Raw genomic sequence first — 24,198 nt, 5'->3', positions numbered from 1 at the left:
GTTAGCTGGTCTGCCGCATCGCGGAAACTGAGCAGATACATCTCACTTGAAAGCGAACAGCAAAAACCAAACCATTGTGCAGTTTATGATCACATCATCTCTCCCAACATCCTGTACAGTACTGGCAATTCAACTTTTATGCTTTATTAGAGCCCTAATCTTGTCTGTTTGACTGAAGCTCCGAAATGGCATCCAGTCTCAGACAGAAGAGAGACAGAGTACTGATTACTGCCACGGAATTTGTTCCAGTGATTCTTTAATTTAATTTGTTATGCATCTGATCCTGTTGCACATTTCTTCACTAAAGAGCTGTTCAGTACCCAGGATTTTCTTCTTGAGGACATACTGTTGCTCTTTTTTCACAGCTTGCTGTGCACAGTTAACTGTTAAAAGTAAGAATTGATGAGGGAGTGCTGCAACTTTTAAGAGATGTTTATAAAAAACACAGTTGTAAGTCCAGTTTTTCTGAAGTCAGAAGAATCATATATCAGAATTGAGGGTTTTGTGGGTTTTTTGTTGTTGTTGTGGGGTTTTTTTGTGTGTGTGTGTGTTTTTAAATAAACCATTGGTCCAAAAGCTCTATAAAAGCTCTATCTCCTTGGCATTTAATCAGGACCTTAATATCATCGGCTCTATTGGTGACTGTTTCTTTGCTGCTTCATTTCTGTTCATTTCTATTCCTGCTGTTCCGCTTGCATCCACTTCCACCAGCTAATGGCTGAATCTTGTTTTCAGCCTCTGTCCCCTGGGAAACCTGTTTGAACATGGGGTTTAGCATCTGCTCAAGCCTTGCCATCTGGGTGGAGGGGGTGGGGGTGGCTTGTGCCTTTCTTTGGTGGGGTGGAGCGACTATTGAGCTCATGGCTACATAAAAGAGCTTAGTGGCTTCTTTATATCCATCCTGAACAAAATTTCAGCAAAGTTTACCTTAGGGGTGAAGTCACCTCCCAGCTGACTGCAGCACAGGATGGGCAGGCTGTGGCATCCTACTCTCTTGGCTAGAGCCAGCCTCGGAGCAGGGACTCCGTAGGGAACCTCCCTTACGCTGCCCACCACATCTGCTTAATTTACTCATTATAGTAGTGACATAATCAAGACTCATCACAACTTTTGTCTTAAACCTAACTCAAGACATTTCAAATAATAGTTCTCAACACAGGTGGAGATTAAACTCCTCATCTCAAATAACTTTTTTGGCTATTTATATAATCCAGTTTCTAAATAATTAAAAAACATAAAAGCTGTTCCCTGGCAATGATGTAGCATCTGTCCAGCACCAGATCGAGGGAGGGACAAATCACTTCCCCACTCCCCATTTTCAGTCCTGTTTTCAGCTCAAAGATTGTACTAAGTCTTTTGCCACAACATCCTGCTGGAGCCCATGTCGACCTGCGTGCCCATGGTATCCTTGACAATCCTTTCAGCCTGCAGAAACCTGCCTGCATTTTCTGTTCTTAAATGTGTAACTTCACATTTGGCTGCATTAAAGCACATTTCTGTTTGTTCAGGTTACCAGCTTGTCCCATCCCTATAGGACTGTTTGCTCATGTCATCCTCACAACGCTCTGCAGTGATTTTTGCATTTATTTCAAAACTGCTCAAAGTATCAAATAGCAAAGAGTCAGCTAGTGGTATCAGTAGAAATCTAATAGAAACCGGTCCCTTAAATAATCACTCTCCGCTTACCAACTTTCTACCAAGAATGGCAATTTAGCCAGTCCTCAATCCCCTCAATGTGTGCTCAGGGTTATAGCCTGCTATGGTATGTTAAAGCAAAGATTACTATTCTGAACCATTTTCCCAGCCAAACTAGAGAACTCCTCAAAGAATTAATCCCCTTTGTTTGACAATTTTACACCAAATCATGTTACTATCATCAGTTTCATTTTGTAGTTCTGTATCTGAAACTCATTTGGGCTTTTTCTTTTACGGCTAGTAGTAATAGTTTTTTGCAAACTTTGCATACGGGCACACTGTGCATACTTTTTCCTAGCTTCGGGTGCTGGCAATTCATTCACTCATTCCATGTCCAAACTCCCTTTGGATTTGTAGGATGGGTAGGTACCTTCACATGCAAGCATTTTTTTTCCAAATCCCAGGTTGATATTTTGAATGCTGTTGATGCTGGAGTACGCTTTCTTTGCATAGCTGGAGTCAGTTTGGCTGCTGTCAAATCTGTTCCAGCACAGAACAGCTGACAGCAGCATTTATCACTTACTGTATTCTTTTGGAATATGTAGATGGCATAAAAATGTATGCAAATTTTTTTTAGAGAGATATGGTGAAAGCACCCAAACTTGACAAGGTGTAAGAAGAACTTTCGATAGCTGTGCTCCCTTTATATGCAATTTTTGGCTTCTAGCTTTTCATTTACTGTGAAGAGAATGGCACCTCAGAAAGGCATACATGTTAAGCAGTGCTCTGCAGCCAGCTCCAAGGGAGTATACTACTTTATTAAAGCTGACAAATACTGTCTTCATTATTGTTCCAGCTTTTCAGGGGAAATACACATGACTGACTGCTAAACCCAAGACAGTCTATGAGAGTATGTATATCTTCAGAAGTAATTGTGACCAATCTGTATCCAGTGTTTGAAGCCTGGGCAATCCCACATCTGCCTTTTATGAAATAATTTGAGAAGCTCAGCTCTCCCATAGCAGCCCGAGGTTGTCTGTAAGTATTCATACACAACAGAGAACATTATTGGGCAGCTAATCTCTGCAGCATGTATACATTTTTTTCTGTTTTGAGACCAAGAATTTGATGAGGCTTGTCTGGCTAAGGGACACATTTCTTTCCAACGTTAACTCTTGTGATCTGACATGTGACTTAAAAATTAAATTGTTACATAAACTCATCTGTTGAATCTTGAAAGATATTTATGTATGCTTTGGTAGGATATTTTTTGCCTCCTCTGCTAAACAGTTTTGGCCAAAGTCCTCACTAGTTGCTCTGCTGTGATGGCTAGGCTTTAAGTCTCTTTTGTCTCCTGCTAATACTGTTGAAAGAAAGTATCTGACAAAAGCAGGTACATTTATTTAATCCTGACAAAATTTCAGTGTTCAAGTTGCCACAGTTCACCAGTCCCTTGTACTTTGATGTCAGTTGTCATCTGTCAGGTTGCTCCAGTCAAACTGCTAGTATGCCTGTTTCCTTTGATCTATACTGTTTCATCTCCCTCTAACACTAAACTACCTGTGGCAAATGTAATCCAGCAACAAATTGTTCAGATCTGTGATAAATTAATTCTTTTTTAAGCTCATGGACGTTTCTTCTTAAAGCTGATGTGCAGTGTATACAGAATGTCCATCTTGACTGAATCTTGCATTTATTATTTTCTGTGAATCATTTATGCAACTACTCCTGCTGTGAGTTTAGCTATTGTTATTATTTCTGGGCAAACAAAGATGCAAATGCAAACATGCTTGTGAATGCAAGCATTCCTTGACATACAAGGTTTCCTTTTCCAGAGCACTTGGGACTCTGGACAATTGCTTACACGTTCCTCTGCATAACTTTTTTTTTTTTTGACTCCTTACTTTTGTATAGAAATGGTAACAGCTCTGGCGATAAGCTTCTTCAGCCACAGCACCTCTGCTGACAATGGTTTGCATCCCGTTGTGCTTTTCTTTGCAGCATTTCACATCTGTATATCTGACAAAGAGTATTATGTATAACCAGCACATCATGAGCCCTTTGTCCTCTGAAGTAGTTATTTTTCTTTTTAGAGAAGATATATTCTGTTTCATAAGTTGTTGGATCAGCTTAGCTGATCTACGTTCTCTATGGTTAGAGGTGTTATTGCTTTGCTCCTTTGATACAAAGAGCACTGAGGTTTGATCTTGTTATCTGTCCTGCGACACAAAAACACGGAAAAGACTTTGTCTAGCATTTTTTAATGGTATTGAATCTACAGTATTTCACCTTTTTTTTACATTTTGGGCAACATCTAGAGTTGGAGTGTGACTGCAGATCTGGGCAAGAACATGCTATGACATCACATCCTGAAATGATGCTACATTGCCACTTGGGTCTTCTGGGTCCGTATGTCTCCTGGGCTTATCTAGAAAGTCAGGCATTCGTTGCTGCTTTCCAGTTTAGTTCTTTAAATGAGGCACTCATTTTTATGCTTGCAACAAACATTACAAAAGCCCTATAGTGTAAATCACAGGTTTTAGCATTAAGTAAAAAACTCCCAAAACTCACCAACAAACCAGTAGCAAGAGAAACAGAGAAATCTGGTTTTCAGTCCAGCAGCAATCATGGAAAAGTTACTTATTTGGAAAATGTATATACACACCCAAGTCAGTTAGGTTGTTTCATATATGAGAAGCCACTCTAGATAAACCTGCCGAGGGCAGATTTTGCCAGCTGAGGTGGTACTGGTTAGCCTGCCTTAGGGAAGGTGGTGGGATGGTGGCCAGCTCAGAGAGGACGGACTTAGAAACCAAGCAGGCTCCATCCAGGTTACGCAGTGGTAATGCCACGCAGACTGCATGTATGGGGAATGTCTGCAAGGCCACTAGCACAGCAAAAGTGTGGTAATCAAGTTTTAATGTGGCATTTCCTGAAGCTTTAAGTTAACTAGTAAGGAGACAGTGTCCTTGATCAATTTTCTAAACAGTATCACTTTAGATTTGTTATTTTCTGTATGTACGTGCATTTCTGCTTTTCTATTTGATATGCAGTTTCTTTATTAATGTGCCTTCATGTCAGGGTTCTTACAGGATGGGCTGCTTGTGAAACTTTTTCTTGGTTGTTTTACCTGAGAGTTCAATGAATTCCTCTCACAGGAATGACTCAAAATTTCAAGTCCATCCCTGCATGTCACCCCCCAAACGAAGCCACAACAGTGAATGCCCCTACATGCGATCCATTAAATATTACAAATCACAATGCACCTACTTTATAAATAGCGTTGCTTATTTTACCGCGGCTACTCACATGAAGCGCAGTTACTTCCGAAATGCCTCACGGCTTGTAGGATGAAACCTGCAGAAGCGACTTAGGACCAGCCCAAGAAGCCCGACGCCTGACTTCGTGACCGAGCCTGCTGCCCCTGTCAGCGACAGCTGCGCTAACGTTGATTGTCTGTCACATTCCTGAAACATCTTCGGGAATTCCCACCCCCCGCAAACCAGCAGAACCAAACGCTGGCTTTTCCAAAAAGCCAGAGACCTGTTCGCAGCCTGCGCCCACCGCAAGGCAAAGCGCTTCCAAGGGACCCGCTCCTCCCTCACCGGCCAGCCGAGCCGCGGCGAAGGCGGGAAGCGTAAAGCGCGCGGCGCTCCCGCCACAACCGGGCCCCGCTGCATCTGAAGGCGGCGGCAGAGCGCGGCGCGCGGCCCAGGCAGCACCTGACGTGAGGCGGCGGCGCCCCGTAGGCCCTGCCCGCGGCCGGGCATCAGCCCCCGCGCCGGGGGAACAGCAAGCGGCGCAGCCCGCTCCCTCCCGCCCTGCGCTGCGCTGGGCTGCGCCGCGCCGCGCTCCCCTCAGGCGCGGAGGCGGCGGCGCCGCCGGCCTACAAGCGCGCCCGCCGCTTCGGCCCGGCCCGGCTCGGCTCGGCCCGGCGGGCGCCGGACTACAGGTCCCGTGGCGCCCCGCGGCGCGGGGGGCGGGGCGGGCCGGCGGAAGGGGCGCCGCTCCCTGGTGGCGGCGGGGGGCAGCTCTATCCGGGCCTTTGGCGCTCTCCCTTCCTTTCGCGCCGGCGGCCGCTGCGAGGCGGCGGGTCCATGTGCGCACGGCGCGGCGCGGCCCCGGCCCCGGCCCCTGCCCTCCGCCTCCTCCTCGTCCCGCCGCCGCCATGGACCCCAACACCATCATCGAGGCCCTGCGGGGCACCATGGACCCGGCGCTGCGGGAAGCCGCCGAGAGGCAGCTCAACGAGGTGAGGGCGCCGGCGGGGCCTGGGCCGGGGCCGCGGCCGCCGCCGTTCCGGGGAGCGGGGGGTGCGTGTGAGGGGAGGCGGTGGGGTCGGGGCGGGTCCGTGCGGGGGACGGCGAGGCGGCTTTCCCCGCGCCCCCGGCCCCTTCCCGCCGGCGGGCCCTGCCTGGTGTCACGGTGGCGGCAGGCCGGGCTCGGCCGCCCGGCGCGCATTGTCCCCGGCACATGGCAGCGGGGCCTCCGGCCGGGCCGGGCCGGGCGGGGCGGGGGTTTCGCGGCAGAAACCGGCCGGCGCTGCGGAGGGGGCCCCCGCCGCCGTTCCTGTCGGTCGCCGATTATCTCCATTGTCTTCCAGCTCGGCCGGGGAAAGGCTGATCCGCGGGGGGATGTCCGGAGCGGCCGGGGCGCGGGCCCCAGTAGCCCCGCGGCTGCAGCCGGCCCAGGGGCAGCCCCGCTGTCAGCCGGGAGGGAGGCGGCCGGGCCCCGCCGCCGCGAGCAGCGCAGGCTGCGGTGCGAGCGTGGCCTGGGCCAGCCGAGGGACGGCGCTGACAGCCCGGCCTCGGTGCCGAGCGGAGCGCTGGGGCTGCGGGCCGGGCAGCGCCACCGGGGCCGGGGTCGGGGCCGGCTGCTCGGCGTGTGGCGCCGCCCGGGGCCGGGGGCTCCCAGCCGCCCCCCCAGCCCTGCCGGGCCCCGCTGGGATCGCAGCGCCCGCCGGCCCCGGCGCCGCGGGTTTCGGTTGCAGAAGAAGGGTATATTTTTGTTCCACTTGGCTCCACGCGGCAGGTGATAACTTTTCCCTATTGATGAGACACAGCCACGGGACTTCTAGACGTTTTGGAGTTTGGGAAAAAAAAAAAAAAAAGAAAACGTGTTCTAGTGTTTGACTCGGAGAAGAGGTGGTAGGGGAAGATTTTGACTCGGAGAAGGAAGGATGAGCCCGTGGGGCAGCTCTGGTGGTGCCTGTAGTCGGCCTTGGCTACAGACGTTTCTCTTTGTTGCTCTGAAGCAGACTTTAGGCCGGGCAAAATACGTTTAATGCAACAGATGTTCAGCAGAGCTTAGATAAGGTGGGCCAAGTGTTCTGCTGGTGGTAGAGAAACTTTCAAAAACTAAAGGTATGGTTTCTCATTATAAAAGAGTGTAATTAAGCTGAATTCTCACCCCTCATGTAATAAGTGAACGGCAAATGAGTATTAGGTACAAATATATGAAATAGCTGTAAAACTACGTAATGTTTAGTTGAGGTTTGCATAAAGTAATTGGCTGTCTTTTCCATGTGCTTTGGTAAAAAGTATTTTAGCAGTTCTTATTTAAACGAAAAATTTTAAAATAATGTACTTGCCTATAAAGACAGTAATATATACTAATTTTGAGCTGGCCGTAAAATGCAATTTTTTTTTTTTGTTCTATGCATGTCAATATCTAAATATAGTAACTTGCTTGAAATCTCTTATAATTTTTTCTGCAGGTATTGAGTAGTTGAACGTGCAGGAAATTATGTTCTCTGCCAGTCGGGGTCTTCAGCAAATGGCTAACTCTGTTGCATGAAGGATCATGCTCACTGGCAACTGGCTTTTGTTAACACTTTTGAATCAGATCATCATGGTCCTTCATGTGCTGCAGAAGTATTAAACGGGTGTAAAATCCAAATACCTGTGCCCCTTTAAAAACACCAGACATTATTGGACCAGTGCATAAGAGTTCTTTGCAGTTGGAAACATAGCATCACTGATCTGTCACAGACGTTTTGTGATAAAAATACTTGTTAAACCCTAAATCTCCAAGCACTTGTACATATACATAGTTTTAGTCATATGCACGATCTTGGTTTAGCATGTGTTTATTGATGTCAGTTATGCGTTTACTTGCAAGGTACTGGTCTAAATTTGTTAACTGTTAGGGCAATTGTGTTACCAGTTAATGTTTTATTTCATTACAAATATGTGGGGGCCTCTTTCTCTGTAAAGATGAAATCATACAGCAGTGAACACTGTTCTTGCATGTGGCCAGGCGCACGCATGTTTTTATAATTTAAGTTTAATAGTTGTCCTTGGTTGACCTTTTAGCTTAACTTTAATTTGTCTGAAGTGGCTCTGTTGAGCTGATGAGACTGGTTTTCAGTGAAATGGTCGTTTTACCTTGTCAGAAAAGAATGTGTTTTAATCAGTAATTGATATTCCTAATTAATGGAGGAGTTAAGTATCTAGGTCTGCCTTCATCATACCCTATCAATCAACAAAGTTTCCACTGAACGGAGGAGGGAACCAGGGTGTATGATTCTTGATTTGTCCAGGCTTGGTTATTTTTCCTTTGACCTTGGCTCAGTCATGCATTGTTCTATGCTTTATTTCTTCTGTGACTAAATTCTATCAGGTTATATTGCCTGCACATAAATGTCTCTGAAAAATGTTAGAGTTGAGATATGCTTTAAAAAAAAAAAAAAAAAAGGCAGGTATTTCAGTCTCTTTGACTTTACTTTCCTTAGTGTGAAAATAAGTTGCAGGGAATGGTACCCCTAGGTCTCGTGTCCGACAGTTTCTCTTGTAATTTCCAGTTGATGATGTTTGCCCATCTCTGTCCCTGTCTTACAGAAGAAAGCTGTGTTTACCACAACAGAATCAGGATCTTCAAGTAAGCTACTGGAAAGCAGCAAGATGTTGTTGCCTTTTGAAACTGTCTTTGTACTGCGTGTATAAAGTGTTTCCCAGAAATGGTGATGAAAATAGATATTTTTAACTATGCAGCTATGGAATGACACTCTGAAAATAATACACAGTGTTGTTTCATCTTTTAATATCAACATATTTATAAAGGCACAGTTGCCAGATAATACTTTACTTTCAGGTTTCTTTGTAATTTCAGGAAATTTTTAACTTAACTGTTAAATATGTCTTGTGAGTTAAGTATCAGATTAACCACAGTGTGTATGATGTATTAAGACACCTTTTAGACTAACAACCCATTTTTTTTGTCTAAGAAAGTTTTAAAAAAAAAAGCAATCCCCAATAACTTATAATTTTTAAAAGTCAAAGCTTAACAGAGCTTGTTTAGGAAAATGTTATCCTGTTGCTGTACTGAAAAGTGCCTTTCAGAAGTTATGTTTAAGCTTTTTCACGTTCTAAGATAAGTGACAGGGAAAGGAAAAATGCTTTAACTTGTTGACTAGTCACCATAGCACGCCATTAGTTTAGCAGAATGCAGTAGGGCCTAGTTCAGTGCCTTTCATTGCCTACTGAATAGATAAAAATGTCAGAACGATGGAATGATTAAATGAAATGATTAGACTCTGACTACCCGGAGTTTTGGAGTGAAAGTTTGTCAAAGGGGAAAAAGCAAGCTGCTCATTATGTGGTGCCTTTCACCCAGGAATTTCCAAACACTGAAATGCTATGTTTTGGATATTTTGGGGCAGGTGTTTATAGTGTTTAATTTTTTTTCCACCTTTTTCTAATATGGTCTTCATGTATACACCTACGGCTATATACTGTAGCGTGAGTAAGAACAAGAACAGAGCATGAGTTTCCTGGCTCTGACTATCAGATCATGGGTTCTCTTTTTAAGTCGTTAGTGTGATATTTTACGGAAAGTACTCAATTATTTTCACTTCTCTTATCGTCCTATGTATTCTGGGGTGTGTATGCTAGATGAGATTCTTTGGGAAAGGATGGTTTTAAACTGTATTAAGCCTGGTCCAACACCAGAAATCCCCTTGGGGGCAGTAAGGAACCAAGGGAGCTTTGTCAGCGTTAGGAAGAAGTTACATTCTTGGTGCCTGTTAACCAGTACGAGGTAATGCATCCCAGGAGGCAGGGTGACTTGCCACTTTCTCATGACTTAGCAAATAGTTGCTGTCCATGCTTAGCTAGCCTTTGCTGAGACCACGTTACTTTTTCCTCATTGAACGGCAGAGCAAATAGGCTTCAGAACTTGCAGACAGTGTTCTGATCAAATGAGCATCAGGGATGCTTGCACAATCTGGTAGCGTGTATGTATTTTTTTGTGGGCCTTCAGCTGGATTTACATATTCATTGTAGCTGGGTAAGAGGGGGCAGCACTAGCTTGCAAAAACCTGAGGTCAGAATGACTTCCACACCTGCTGAGTTCTTAAAAAAGAATTGAAAGAGTGCTACAGGGCAGTTTGCTGATTCAGCCTGGCCTTACAGTTCCTGACCTTACCTTTCTATAAAAAAACCAAACTGTTTCACCTCACTCTAATAGTTGCATTTGTCTAGTCCTATTAAGGTCTAGATCAAAAATTGCATGCAGATTATTTTCAAAATTGGAATGGGGGAGGATATGCGTTGAATTCATATTTTTCCATCTTCTTTCAAAATAAACTGTAGCCTTTATTTAAATATGTGCTACTTTGAGTAATTATGTAAGTAACCTGGGGTTCTAGTTAAGCAACATATAGTAAGTATTACCCTCCTGTTTTGCTTTCTTGGTGACAGTAAAGGAGATACCTATAGTAGCGTGTTTGTTATGGTAGGTTAAGTTCTTAATGTCTAAGAAGAATGCATGGAGGTCTCTTTACTTGGCATGAAGCTTCTTGTTTTTATCATTTGGTGGCATGCAGACTTTGTGTGGGGTAGGAATAAATCTAGTGTTTAAGATGAATGTAACTGACTTGAGTGAGCATCATTACTGGTGGAAAAAGTGCTTTTCTGTATCATAATTAACTGTTGGTAGTTAATAAGCCATGAACTGGTCTCTTTAATGTTAACTTCAGATTTAATTTATATTTCAGAATTACGTAGCTGGCGTGACGCTTTCTCAGAAGCATGTTTTAGCATATGGCTAACAAACCAACTCTGCTAGGAAAAACTGCAATGAAATACACCAAAAAAAAAATGTATGTTCTGGAACAGTGATTGATATTAACAGACAGTGGTGCAACGTTTGTGGTCTGATAGAATACATTCCTCAGCTAGTGAGGCTGCATAGCAAAGATTGCTCTTGGGAAAAGTCCCTGAATTCTTTGGCTCTCAGACAACAAAGTCATACCAGTGACACGGCATGTTGGAGGATTTGTAAGGGGGAAGGACTTGAGATGATTGTGGTGGTTTTTTTGTTTTTAAATGTTGAGTTACATGTTGGGAAACAGACTTTGATGGTGACAGAACCGTATTTTTTTGGTATCGTTTTAGTTCTCTAAATTTAGTATTTATTTTAAAAGGATATTTGTAAACAAGGAGCAAGAGAATCAAAGACAGAGTTTTACCGATAGCAGAATTTTAAAAGTCATAGAAATTGTTTCTATTCTCCATGCAGTTCAGAGTATGTAGTAGCAACCATTGTGAAATCCTGTTTTTTAAACCTTGCACACTGGAGCTGTGGAACTTCTGTGTAGAATAACGCTACTTGCTGGTGGTTTTCACTGAAGCGGCATAACTGCATCTCTGATTCTTCTGGAGATGGGGGTGCGTGTGGGCCAGCAGAATCCTCTACATTTGGATAGTTCCCTGATAGAGCTTTAACAAATCTTCATTTGCAGCTCACCTGTTCTGTAGTAAAGTTTTCTGCCTAATGGCGTGCACTAAGCCCAAAAGCTAGCGTTTGTATAGATAGTTGGGTTTTTGTTTGGTTGGGTGTTTTTGGCAGTGCTGTCAGTGAAGAGGAGCATCATGTCCTGAGAGGCAGCCATCTTTGGAGAGTGAAAATACTAAAGATTAAAATAACGAGTGGATGTGTGTTCAGTATTTTTTAATGCTGTAGATACAAAATCGGCACCTATGTGGTGTCTTACTGCAAGTTCAGTTGTTTTTTCCAGGTGACAATAAAAGATTGCATGTTATTTAAATAGTAAATCAAAACAAGGGAGCAAGTGACAGGTCACTGTAGTACCTGGGGTTTTATTTGGCCATTCAGTATGCACTGAACAAGTACCTTCATGTAGCTGCCCTTAGTTCTCCCGGCATCTTGGTTTCTTGGAAGTTACCTTCCTTCCAGTGGCATGGGAAGGGAGTCATTGTGAAAGAGTTTGTAAGTCCTTCATGTTCCTTATAGAATGCATAGAAGTGTTAATGTAGCTCTGTGTGAATTTAGTTATGAACTGAATGGATTAATAGGAGGTTTTGCTTGGAAAAGCACAAATTGTTTTTAGTCTGAATCTCTGCTTTGAACCACTAAGGGTGACGAAGTAGCTCATCCTCATGGTTGATTGGTGTCGGATGCTTCAGATGTTAGTAAGAATGGCACTTGTAAGATTTAGAAAAAACAAAATAATGGTATACATGTTTTGGTCCTATCTTTAAAACTTGTTACAGTTCAAAGAATCCAGTGAAAATACATTAATCCCACATAGTAATATAACTGACATTTATAGGGAGCTTCTGTAGCTTGCTATAGGCATAGGCTCAGTCCTGTGGTTTTTTTTAATGAAGGAAAGATTACTCTTTGGTATTTTTTTAAATTTCATTGTGTGGCAGTTTTTGTGCACTGCTGTCTATTTTTTTTGTTGCTTTTTGCTTTTAAGGACAACATTTTTATTTTCATTTCATTTTGTTATTCCCATTAGTTCCTTGATAGTTCCACAGCAATTTCTGTCTTTTTTATTGAAATTGATAGCTTTTATTAAAAGAATAGTTGTCATTTACCATGAAAAAGGGAGAGTAATCCTTTGTTTTTAAAAACAGAGGATGAAATGCTTTTCAGTTTCCAAATGTAAAATACATTGCAAATGTTCATTATTGAAAATGTAGCTGTTAAGTTTATCATAGTCATTGTAGAAGGATGTCATTTGCACTTTTAAGTCTGTTTTATGCAGACTGTAATGTGACCTTATTCATAGGTGAGTTAAAGGTTGTTGAAACTGAAAGCTTTCTTCAGCAAGTTCATAATAACGTATATAAGTACAGGTGTACTTCCGTTGACGTTAATGTTAGGCATATAATTGAATATTGTGCTGAATTAGGGTCTAATATCATTTGGTATGTGTTGCAGGAGAAGTGTACCTATTAACGTTACGTAAGAAAAGAAGGAATTTAACAGACCTGGAGCTGTAGTAGAAATTAATAGCAGCAAGTAAATTGTATTTTCAATATACTTATTCAACCACTACTTGGCAATTGGAAGCAAATACACTTTCAAATGAATAAAAGTATTTGCTTCTTCACGACTTTGGGGTTACCAGAGGGTCGTGGGTCAGAAAGATGCATGCTCATATTGCAGTATCAGTTACTCCCAATTCATCAGGAGGCACTCTACAAATAAACTTCTTGGTTGGACCAGATGCGAGTGTTGCTTCTGTGGTTTTTCTGAAGCCTGTAGATTTTCAGTGCACAGGATGAATGTGTACAATAATGTTTTAACATTTTGGGGAGATTTGTAAGTCAAGTCCATTCTTCATTTAAAATATTTTTAAATAACAGGGGATAAAAAGCAAGCAACAATCATCAAGCCTTAGTCCAAATGCATGGGCAAATGTCATGTCCCAGGCTGTCCATTTTACACTTGTTTATACTAGAATGTATAGGAGATACTTGCTAGGGAAAGCTAATGTTGGCGGGAAGATCCTAGTGCTGTAGGAGTGAGCTGGGCAGTGTTACACACTTAGGAGGAACGTTCTCATCATTTCTTACCATCCAAAGAGCTTTTGGTCCTACTGAAAGAATAGAAAGCTATTTTCTGATAATTTTCTTTTTGATACTTATTTGCTTTGCTGGACTAACTGAGGCAATCATTTGTTTTTGATAAATGGATAGTGTAATTTCAGTGGTTTTCAAAGTATTAATATATTTGCTTTATATGGGGAGTAATAAACTGAGTAACAAGTAGGTAAGAGGTGTTTCCCTAAGAGTTTAACAGGTTAAGTTATGTAGATCTGTGCCGTTGTCTTTGACAGAAGTGCTACAAGGAACGTATGAAATAATACTGACATGTAAGTGAAGGTAAAGCAGAAATGTGTCTTGGCAATTTGAATCATGGAGTAATTAGAAGGGCCCCCTGCAGATCATCATCTAGTCCAGCCCCCTGAAGCAAAGCTGTTTCGAAGTTAGATGAAGTAGATCAGGAACTGAGTTATGAACATCTCAAAAGATGAGGTCCCACAGCCTTTGTGGACCGACTGTTCTAGACCTTGGCCACCGTTGTGAATTCTTTTTGTCCTTTTGTGAAATAGGTATTTCCCTTGCTGCAGCTCATGTCCATTGACTCTTGACCTTGAGGAAAATTAGGTTGTTTTCCAGTTGTAAAAAGTAGAGTTATTTTTTAAGGATTCCTTTTCCCAGCAAAATTAATGTCTCAAGCTTCTGATGCTTAGTAAAGGTGGGTGAAAGATTCTACAGTAATGTTAAGGTTAGTTTCCTTGCGTTGAAATTAACAATACAGTATTTAGTGTATCAATGACATTTCCCTTTTTTTGAAGAAAAAACATGTTTTGTTTTCCAAGTGAACTCTTGCAAACCCTTGCAAAGTTGCTACTCTGCAGATGTCACTCCACTTAGGTCTCCATACTGTTGGTTTGCGGTTGTGTAGTTACACTGACAGATGCTGCAGTAGTGCATAAATGGTCACTTGGAGCTGTTTTTTCAGAAAAATGAATTATGAGTTGGAAGGTCGGGCTTAGCTTTAAAACATAGTTGCCATCTGTTTTTTAGATTATTATATAATGAATTCATACCTTGTTAAAGGTCACTGTAAACTTGCTGCGCTTGGGGTTTTCTGGCTATTCAGATCTTTTCTCAAGTAAGTATTTGTTCTGAATGAACAATGTGTGTGTTGACTGTAAAATGCTGATTCCTGAAGCATGTTTAATGATTTCTTCAACTTTATTACCTTAAACGGTAGGATTTTTGCTTTCCCATGCTGTCTTTAAAATACAGTGAGCATGAAACTTTGGAATGCTTTGGTTGATTAGCTGACTACTGTGAAACTGTCGGGATTGCTGGTATTCTATTGATTGCATTACATCATTATAAAGATATTGTAATACTAACGGGAGTGTTCTAAAATGTAATAAACTATGACTAAATAATATGTGGGATTTTTTTCCTCTCTACAGGCTCATAAGTCAGGGAACTTTGTTTCAACTCTGCTTCAGATCACTATGTCCGAGCAACTGGATTTACCAGTGAGACAGGCAGGCAAGTTTTCAAATCTTTTTTCGTTGTATCTACTTTAATGGTGCAGACACACAAGTACATATGCAGATACTGTTGAAGAATTCTAATGGTTTTAGTCTTAAATACTCAAAAGTTGGGAGTTGCTGCAATTACAGTCATGAACTGTACTTAGCACCATACCCTGAATAGGGAAGACAGAAAGAAAAGGTGCTGGCTCTTCAGTGATTGGTTCCCTTCATTTCTAGTGAATAACAGTCTTTGGGGAAACAGAATGCTTTATGATGCTAGTACGCTGGGTCCGAGGGGGTAATTGAACTAGTAATGCTAATGTTTCTAAACATTTCAGGTGGAAGAAAACAAATCATGGCTTGTGCAAATCAGCAGGGTTCCAAAATACATCAGCAGTGTTGAATATTAGCAACTCCAGACATCACTTTAAGGCTGCCATGATTACTTGTTAGAGGCTTCTAATATGATACTTCAGTGGTTTTTCTGACAGTTCTGGCAGTGTGATCTTGATCGCTGAGATCTCCCACACAGTAGGCCATCCTAAGTTGTAGCATAAGCCTAAGTTGCATTTTTATGTTACTGCTTGGTGGTACCATTCAGATGATGGCTCACCAAAGTTACTGCTATACACGTATAAAGTGCAAGAAAAAGGGGAGGTTTGAAAAGAACCTCCAAAAATTCACCCTCTGTGTAAGCCACTTAAAAACCAAAGCAGTCTGTAGAAGAGTGGCAACAACTCATACAATGCATAGCTTACAAACAGCGCGTGTTTTGCAGAGCGATTAATGGCATGATAAATCCTGCTGAGGACAGTTTGGAGTCTGCATCACTTCAGTCGTGTAATAGCACATATCTGCTGAGTGTTTCTTACCTTTTGCAGACCCTTTCAGAAACCCTTTAGTTTCTGAATCTTCAGAAGATGCATATGAAATCTGGGAAGAGAAGTTGTTTTACGGTTTTCTACATAGATTAATAGTGACTTTGTTATTAGTTTGTCATTTGAGATTTCCTGTTGTATTTTGTAAGCCCTTTTCTTTCCAAGTGCTGTAATCTATATTCTGTCACTTTAGCAGTTTGGATTTGGTTGTCAATGGTACATGCAGGCATTTGTGCCAGCAGCCTGATTGCTACAAAGTGCTGTGGCCCATAACCTTGGTGTAAAGGAGCTCTGTTTCTCTTTAGCATTCACTCCTGTATCACAAACTTAGATCATTTTTTTTTGTGTACAAAGGATGTTTTAGATACTCATTGGTATTGTTTAGCTCTGTTTTAATGAAAATACTGAGAAACTAAGTGTAAAGGATTTTTTAGTGTGTTGCTAAAATGTTCCGCAACTACTTCTGTAGCACAAGGAAAAGCAATACATTTAGTATTTTTATATGAAAAAACATTCTTTACAGAACTAAAAATACAGACATCACAATAAATGGGCAGAAGAGTGTCAACCTAGTAAATTATTAGGTTATTAATTTGCATGGTTTATGTATTTTGGTTTTTCTACTCGGAAATGGTTAAAGAATTAGTCACTTCAGTTTTGTTCTAGAACAGATTTGTTTGCAAAGTGTGTGTTTTGTACTTCGAATGATTATCAGCTGATTTGCCACTTTTGTTTCACAGGGGTTATCTACTTGAAAAATATGATAACCCAGTATTGGCCAGATCGTGAAACTGCACCAGGAGAGATTCCACCTTACTCCATCCCAGAAGAAGATAGACACTGTATTCGTGAAAATATTGTAGAAGCCATTATTCACTCTCCTGAGTTGATTAGGTATGCACTTTTAGCTTGTTTATGAATTGGCTGTGGTTTCTGACTGTCGGGTTTCTTTCTTTTTCTTTTAACAACTAAGATCACCTGCACACTAAGCATCATTGTCATATGCTATATATCCTAAGCGTAGCATCAATGTAGATGGAAAACCAATTTTCAGCTTGTGCAGCATGTAGAAATGTAAAGTTCTTCAAATGGATAATATTAAGCAGAAAGTACAGAATCTAAACCACCTAAACAAAACGGAAATAAGTCTGTTTGGGCAATATTGGCTGTTTCAACACCGCAAGAATATTATTAAAATAACACTAGTAACTTATTTACTTATTTAGATAGTAATCATTGTGCATTTATTTCTAGAGTACAGCTTACTACTTGCATTCACCATATTATCAAGCATGATTATCCTAGTCGCTGGACTGCAGTTGTGGAGAAAATTGGATTTTATCTTCAGTCTGACAACAGTGCTTGTTGGCTTGGAATTCTTCTTTGTCTTTATCAACTTGTGAAAAACTATGAGTAAGTTTTTTCTATTGTATAAAACAGCAGAATTAATATTGATGTGTATTTTTTGTATTCTGTATGTATATTGTAACCATGTATAATTGCATGTGGGACTGTGCAAGGGTGGCAGAAATCTAATTTTAAAAAATATTTAGAAAATCTTATACGAGGTAACAACCGCATAGATTATCTTTGCGAAGAAATTAGAGGAAAAACTGCCTTCATTAAAGGTTTGAAATCAGAAAAAAGGTGTTTTAAAGTCTTAATTTGGTAGTTTTTTATGGATTGATAAAGTAAGAAGTATTAAAGAAGTAATGATTTAAGCAAAAAAATACTATTTATTTAAACCAGGTTTAGACTGTTAAACAAGTTGTGCTCTAGGTATCAGTGACTGTAATCATATAAAGGTTTTGAAGCGTGAAATCTTGAATGTTAGGAAGTTCAGAATTAGTTGACTGCCTTTGGTATGATCATTTTGATAGCCTCATCCAGCCCCTCAGGCAATTTTTATCAAAGCCCACTGTTCTCCTATATGCAAGGCATGGATTGCGTTAGGGTACACGTAAATGTTCTTTGCTCTGTGCCTGGTATTGTGCTCAGAGCTTTAAAGTTGAGGCTGCACTTTGAGAAATTACGCGGAGCTTTGCTGCTGCTGGGTGGCATGTGGGAAGCTCATTTAAGCTGGGTCAGAGAAAAGTGCAGTCCTGGAGTCAGGGAATTGTAGTAGTGGGACTAATGAAATCCACAACTTCATCTTTTAAGGCATTGTCATGCATAATGTTTTTGTTTCAGGTACTTGATTTAGTGTTGCATTGAAAAATTGCACTAATTCCATTAATTTTGTCTAAATTAGTGTAAAACAGGTGAATATCAGTTTCTTAAAAATCCTTTTTTACAGGAATGCTATAAAGACCTTTGTAGTCTCATGTTGGAGTTTTTTGGTGGCTGAAAAAATTGCAAGTCCTGCTAGGAAAGGAAATAAACTAATTTTTCACTTGATTTTCAATTTAAATGTCTTTAACCAAATATATAGCAGAGATCTGTGAGATATAAAGCATGAGTCATTCACTGGTAGTGTATTATCGTTATACCAATCCTTGTTTAGGGAAGAGTTTTGTTATGAGCACAGTCACAGTGTGATTAACTATAAGGTAGCAGGTGTATTCATAATCTTGGTTGATCAGTGTAGCTGAGGCCAGCAACTGCTCATACTTGTTTAGCTTTTTGGTGAAGTCAGCATGGGTCAGTTTAACAAATCCTTTAGGAATAGGTATATTTAATTGTGTAACAATATGGATACAAGCAGGTTTCTCAAATTTCTGAAATCGGTTATGTCTGTTTTTGAGGGGGGAAATCTGCATAATGTTATGACTTGAATCAAGTTTTTACTGCTTGAGTTGTAGGAATATTTAGCTATTGAATTTTTTTTTCCTTCAATGTGGAAGGTAAGTATCTTGGGGCTTTTCAACAGTTTGATTTTATTAATTTTTTCCCCACTCCCAATCTAGCCAGCAAGATTGAATGGCTGCTCTTTGCATAGGTGGTTTTTTTTTTCAACTGTTTCTTACTAAGTTTTCTTGAGCAATATTTAATCCATTTATTTAGTTTTCTTTTCAGAAAATACATGGAAACTATATTATTGAATGGGATTTTGGAGCTCAGTGTTCTGTAGTAGTTTTACAGAACATGCCATCTGGCAGCAGATTGAGTAGACGTTATCTTATATTCCTGTAAATTTGGTACTGTTTAAGAGTCTGAGCATTGATATTTAATACTAGTGAAAAGTCTACCAAAAATGTATTAAAACCCCAAATCCCAAACCCAATCCTTCTACCCAGAAATCTCCCACAAGAGTCCAAGAGTATTACAGTATTAATTACTTAATCAAAAAATAAAGCTGTGCAGTCTTAAAGTGATATTTTTCTTTGCTCTTATTGTCATCACCAGCATGGGTAAGATCCTGTTCTGCTGTCATAACTGTTGAGTCAATAAGGACTTTCTTCTTTGTAAGTTAAAAGTTGGGGGAAAGATTTGAAAATGCGGCTTCATTTCCTTTCAGGAATTTTGAGATGTTTTGAGAAAGGAAATGGAGCCTTGTTTTTAGCCTAGGCAAACTAGTGGACTGTCACCAGCATGGGCACTATTTCAAGGGGTGTTGCAGCTGAAGCCTGCTCAGTCTGGCACATAGCCTTGAAACCTACATTCTCTATCAAATCATTAATGGTAAGACGTGAGAGACTGCAGTGGTAAACTGCGGAGAATTCAGTTTACTACTTCAGTGTCAGTGAAGTAGACTAGCTTCTGGAAGTATTTTGGTAAATTGTGAACTCTGGTAAGTGCCTTAATGGAATTTTAGTGACTAGCTGAGCACCTGCCATTCTTGGCATTAAAGTGTGTGTACCTGTTGCTTGCAGTTTTTGTAGTGCTCTGATTGCTTTTCACTATAGTAATAGCGTGACCGAACACGATGTGGTATTCTAAGTGAGTAAGTTGGCAGAAGTGCATTACCAGCGGAAAACTGATGTGGATAGTTAGGGGAGTAATGGATGCTCGGTGGTTTTCTAATGCCTTTTACCTGTAATGAAGTCTGGCTATAGCTTTATTTCAAATTTTGTAACAAGAAAAGGCTAGGGTTCTTTTAATCATGTTGTTATGAACTGTAATATAACCTACTCGTGTGTACACTGGAGTAAGGTGGACTTTTAAAATTCAAAAGCTATCTGAAAGATCTACAAAATGGTTTTGTCTTACCTAAAGGTACAAGAAACCAGAGGAGCGGAGTCCTTTGATAGCCGCAATGCAACATTTTCTGCCAGTTCTGAAGGATAGATTCATTCAGCTCCTGAGTGATCCATCTGATCAGTCTGTCCTCATCCAGAAGCAGATCTTCAAAATATTTTATGCCCTTGTCCAGGTAAAAAATAAACTTGGGATATACTTGATCAGTAATTTCATTTAAAGCATTACGCTTCTCCTTAAAATAGTAAATGACAGAAATATTATGATAGTGGACATGATTCAGCTGCAATCTACTACTACTCAACTGTGGTTTGAATCACAGATTTTTGGTATGCTTGATTGTGCCGTACTTTTACTTTTGTACGGTGTTAATTCCTGGTTGGTGTTACATAGAAGTTATGCATGCCATCCTCTAAGGCAGAGCATTCGCTAGACAACAGATTAGAAGGTCAATTTTCTAATGACAGATGGTAGAGGCCAGCCTGTGTAGAATTACCAGTGTAAATGCAGTGGTTTTGAATGAAACTGTTAATATGCTGTTAATTGCTTCAGAAATTAGTGTCGCATTCATTTAAGTGGTGTCTTAGCATTGCATAAGCAGAATGACTTGGAGTAAAGATCTCTAGCACCTTTGAGGATATTGAGGATATAGACTACATTGTGTTATTTTCTTCAAACTGTTTTTCAGAATAATTTTCTAATTTTTCATGGTAGCTAAGTGTAGACAAATATTTGAAAGGGCTAAAATTCAAAGTGGAAGTGACTACTTTCAGATTGCTTTATCACAAATTTATTTTCTCTTTTTTGTTTGTTTTTTTTTTTTTAATAAGTACACGTTACCTTTGGAGTTGATAAATCAGCAAAACCTGACTGAATGGGTAGAAATCCTGAAGACTGTTGTTGATAGGGATGTACCGGCTGTAAGTGGATTTTGGCTATTTATGTCTTTAAGCTTAAATATTTTTCATTCATTAGAATGCTTAAAAGTTTAACTTCTTATTTCTGCATTCATTTCTGTCAATGCAAGAAAATAATTTTAAGCTAAATATGCTTTAGACAGACTAGATAAATTTTGAAAATACGTAGTTTGCGTGAGTTCTGTTGTTTTCAAATTATAGCATAACTTGTTTTGGCTTTTGTTGCAAGAATTTGTTGACCATTATGCAGCATATATCATGGCATTTATTTTAGATATGCTGTACTTTAGACTTCTGTGAAGCTAGAAGTGCAAATAGGTTAAAAGCAAAATAGGCTATATAGTGTTCAAAATACATGTATTTTGAACTTTTTGTGAATAGTTGGTAAATAATCTTTTTTTCTTTTTTCTTCCCCTCTAAAGGAAACCCTTCAAGTTGATGAAGATGATAGACCTGAGTTGCCTTGGTGGAAATGCAAGAAGTGGGCTTTGCATATCTTAGCTAGACTTTTTGAGAGGTATTTTCTCTTCCATTAGTATTTAAAAAAAAACCAAACGTCCAATTCAGTAATATTGTTGCACTCTTGAATTTGCATACTTGCTTCTGATTCTAGGTATGGAAGCCCTGGTAATGTTTCCAAGGAGTACAATGAGTTTGCTGAAGTGTTCCTGAAGGCCTTTGCTGTTGGTGTTCAGCAAGTAAGAAACTGAATGTGGGGGATGTTAGGATAGAGTTAGTGATTTCTTATTTGTTTTCTGAAAAGGCTTCTTACTCATCTTCACTCATACCAACGTTCTTACTCATCTTCACTCATGCCAACATTGGTATGGAAAGCACTGATGTCTGTGGGTTAAAAGAAAAGAATGATAAAGAATAATTTATTTGCCACATAGGACAATCCGCTGAAAATACCCTATGCAGCCCTGATAATCTGTAAATAGAGTAAATGCTTTCATATAACAGGCCCTCAGATGAACTTTGGATAAATGTTACCAATTTTTCTCTTTCTGGAAGAGGTAGGTATAATATTCATGTGGTTTGTTGACGTTCTTACCTTTTAACTCTGATGTAGTTCTTTGGCTCAAATCAGTAATACCAAGCCTTTCTAGCTTTCTGCCAAAGCCTGATCAAGCAGAGACTTGATTACAAACAGGCAAGTCTGATGGTCACTTTCCACTCATCTCCTGGTCTGGGGGTTGCCACTTCTGCAGGGTCTGTTACACACAAAGCATCTTCTGGTCTCTGGCAGTTTCTGAACTGATGTATTAATGTTATGCCAAACTAGCCCTGATTTACCTTTATTGCAGTAACTTAGATTCAGATTGTCCTACCACATGGCAGCAACCTACAGGTTTTCTTGAAGGCACAGAATGGATGGGTGGGGTAGGAATTGTCATCTGCCTCTCTTATAGTGCTTGTGTTTAAAATCAGTAATTTGAACTTTTTGAATTAGCAAGAAAACTGCTATGAATATTAGGAAACTTCTTTGATCTTCTCGCTGAACTGTGGACTTAGGTCCTTTTGAAACAAGTTTATTTACAAAATCTAGTTGAAGTTTTTTTATAAAATTTCCTTTTATTGGCTCATAAATCTGTTTACATTAAGGTGATTAAGTTGTAAATATAGACTCAGTTTATGATAATCTCAGGGAGAGGAATGTTGTCTTCAAAGCCTTTACTTTAATCAGAACAGGTCATAATTCAGTTTTTCTTAGTTTTTATTCCTAATGAAATTATAATGAATTACAGGGCTTCAAAAGAGGAAAAGTAGGGAAAGTATCTCCTAAATACATGGTTTTTGAAGGTCATCCAAGGTATTGCAAAGGAAAAGAACTTTTGTCACATTGAGTGTTAGGAAATACGTCCCAACATTCAGCTCGGTCAAGTAGAGTCAGCATCATCTTCTGAGGTGCTCATCTCGCGTATGGATGACATCAGACAGATAATTATTACGTGTTCTTTGGTTGCTTTGCACTTGCAAAATAAAATGAAGTTCTGACAAAAAAACTGTATGGGCAAAAGAAGTCTTTGAAAACAAATATAGAAAGTTCAACAAAATACTTTGTTTTTTCTTTAGAATTCTTTGAAGCACGTTTGATTCTTACTGTTATTACATCTTGATGCCAAAATAGCATAGAGTAACTGCTCAGTAATTAATTTTTGTGTTTAAGCAGAAGAGGTAATTATTTCATGCAACGTTGGGGAGGCTAGCCGGTTTGCACTGAACAAACTAGCTCCAAAGTTTTCAGTGAAAAGTCAGGTAATTTATACAGTTTTTGTGAGAGGTTACAACATGTTAACATACATATTCATGTAATTTTGACATCTAATCATCGTATTCATAATAGGCGGGGTTTAGGCAGAGCTTGAGGCGGAGTCTTCTGAATTAGTCTTTTGGGGAGACTTTGGGTGGTCGTTCTGTTCTTCAGCTGGAGCTTGCAAAATCTCCTGACTCGTGGCCTTCTCATCTCCTTCAAATGCCCACCCTACCTTTATTTATGACTGCTAGATTGCTCAGAGTATGTTCCTCTTCAATCTTACTTCAGTACCATCAGCGGAATAGAACAGGCAGTGCCGTCTGTGTTAAGAGCATCGCCCAGAGCGTGGTACCAAACCCATCCTGACTAATCCTTTAAGGCCTTGCTCTGTTTCAGTCTAGGAAACACCAAGAATTCAAGTCTTTAAAGAAAACAGCTGAAAAGCAAGACTTTAAAATGCTTACAGTTTCTTATACAGATTATTTTTAAGGTGCTGTTCTCTGTTTATAAGCAGAAGATAAATCTTGGATGTATGCTCAAGAAATGGAATCCTTTGGATAAAAATTATAGAAGATTTTTGAACAGGAGGTATCTCTTTAAAAAAGTTGGAAATCTGTGTAATACTGAAGAATAGAAATTCTGGTAATATGCTTCACTGAGTTCTCCTTAACTCTCCAAAGTGTACACACCCTTTCACTAAAGGACTAATAGATAGTACATGGTATGAGATTACAGATCATCCAAGTATAAACTGGAAGCATACTGCTAATATTATTCTGATACTTAATTCTCATGTATTATTCTTTTTATCTACTCTGTATATCTTCTTGTCACATGCATTACACACCGGCGTGCGCACACCACCCCCACCCCAAAAAAAACCACTAATCCGGTACATTCAGCATTAGTTCTAGCTAAACTTTAAGCTTGGCCAGAACAGGCTGAGCTGCATTACCTTGATTCTTACCCCCTGTGTTAGCAGCTGTTTTGCTCAAGACATTTTTCATTTTGAGAGACCCGATGAGACAGAACTGTGTCCTGGTCAAACACTACTGC

At 40.3% G+C, this 24,198-nt stretch overlaps 1 protein-coding gene across 1 annotated transcript in view; it reads left to right on the top strand.

Moving 5' to 3' along the window:
- Window positions 1-5,638: 5,638 nt before the first annotated feature.
- IPO7 (importin 7) overlaps window positions 5,639-24,198 on the top strand; it is a 38,014-nt gene continuing 19,454 nt past the window's right edge. The window contains exons 1-8 of the mRNA XM_055721570.1: window positions 5,639-5,887; window positions 14,885-14,966; window positions 16,572-16,725; window positions 17,086-17,244; window positions 19,987-20,143; window positions 20,799-20,888; window positions 21,308-21,402; window positions 21,499-21,583. Of these exons, the coding sequence (XP_055577545.1) occupies window positions 5,804-5,887; window positions 14,885-14,966; window positions 16,572-16,725; window positions 17,086-17,244; window positions 19,987-20,143; window positions 20,799-20,888; window positions 21,308-21,402; window positions 21,499-21,583 (906 nt within the window). The 5' untranslated portion in view covers window positions 5,639-5,803. The remainder of the gene's footprint in view (window positions 5,888-14,884; window positions 14,967-16,571; window positions 16,726-17,085; window positions 17,245-19,986; window positions 20,144-20,798; window positions 20,889-21,307; window positions 21,403-21,498; window positions 21,584-24,198) is intronic.

The sequence above is a fragment of the Falco cherrug genome, chromosome 10 (genome assembly GCF_023634085.1).
Source record: "Falco cherrug isolate bFalChe1 chromosome 10, bFalChe1.pri, whole genome shotgun sequence".
Lineage (NCBI taxonomy): Eukaryota > Metazoa > Chordata > Aves > Falconiformes > Falconidae > Falco > Falco cherrug.
The sequence above is the reverse complement of the archived record's forward strand: the minus strand, read 5'-3'. Positions and strand labels throughout refer to the sequence as shown.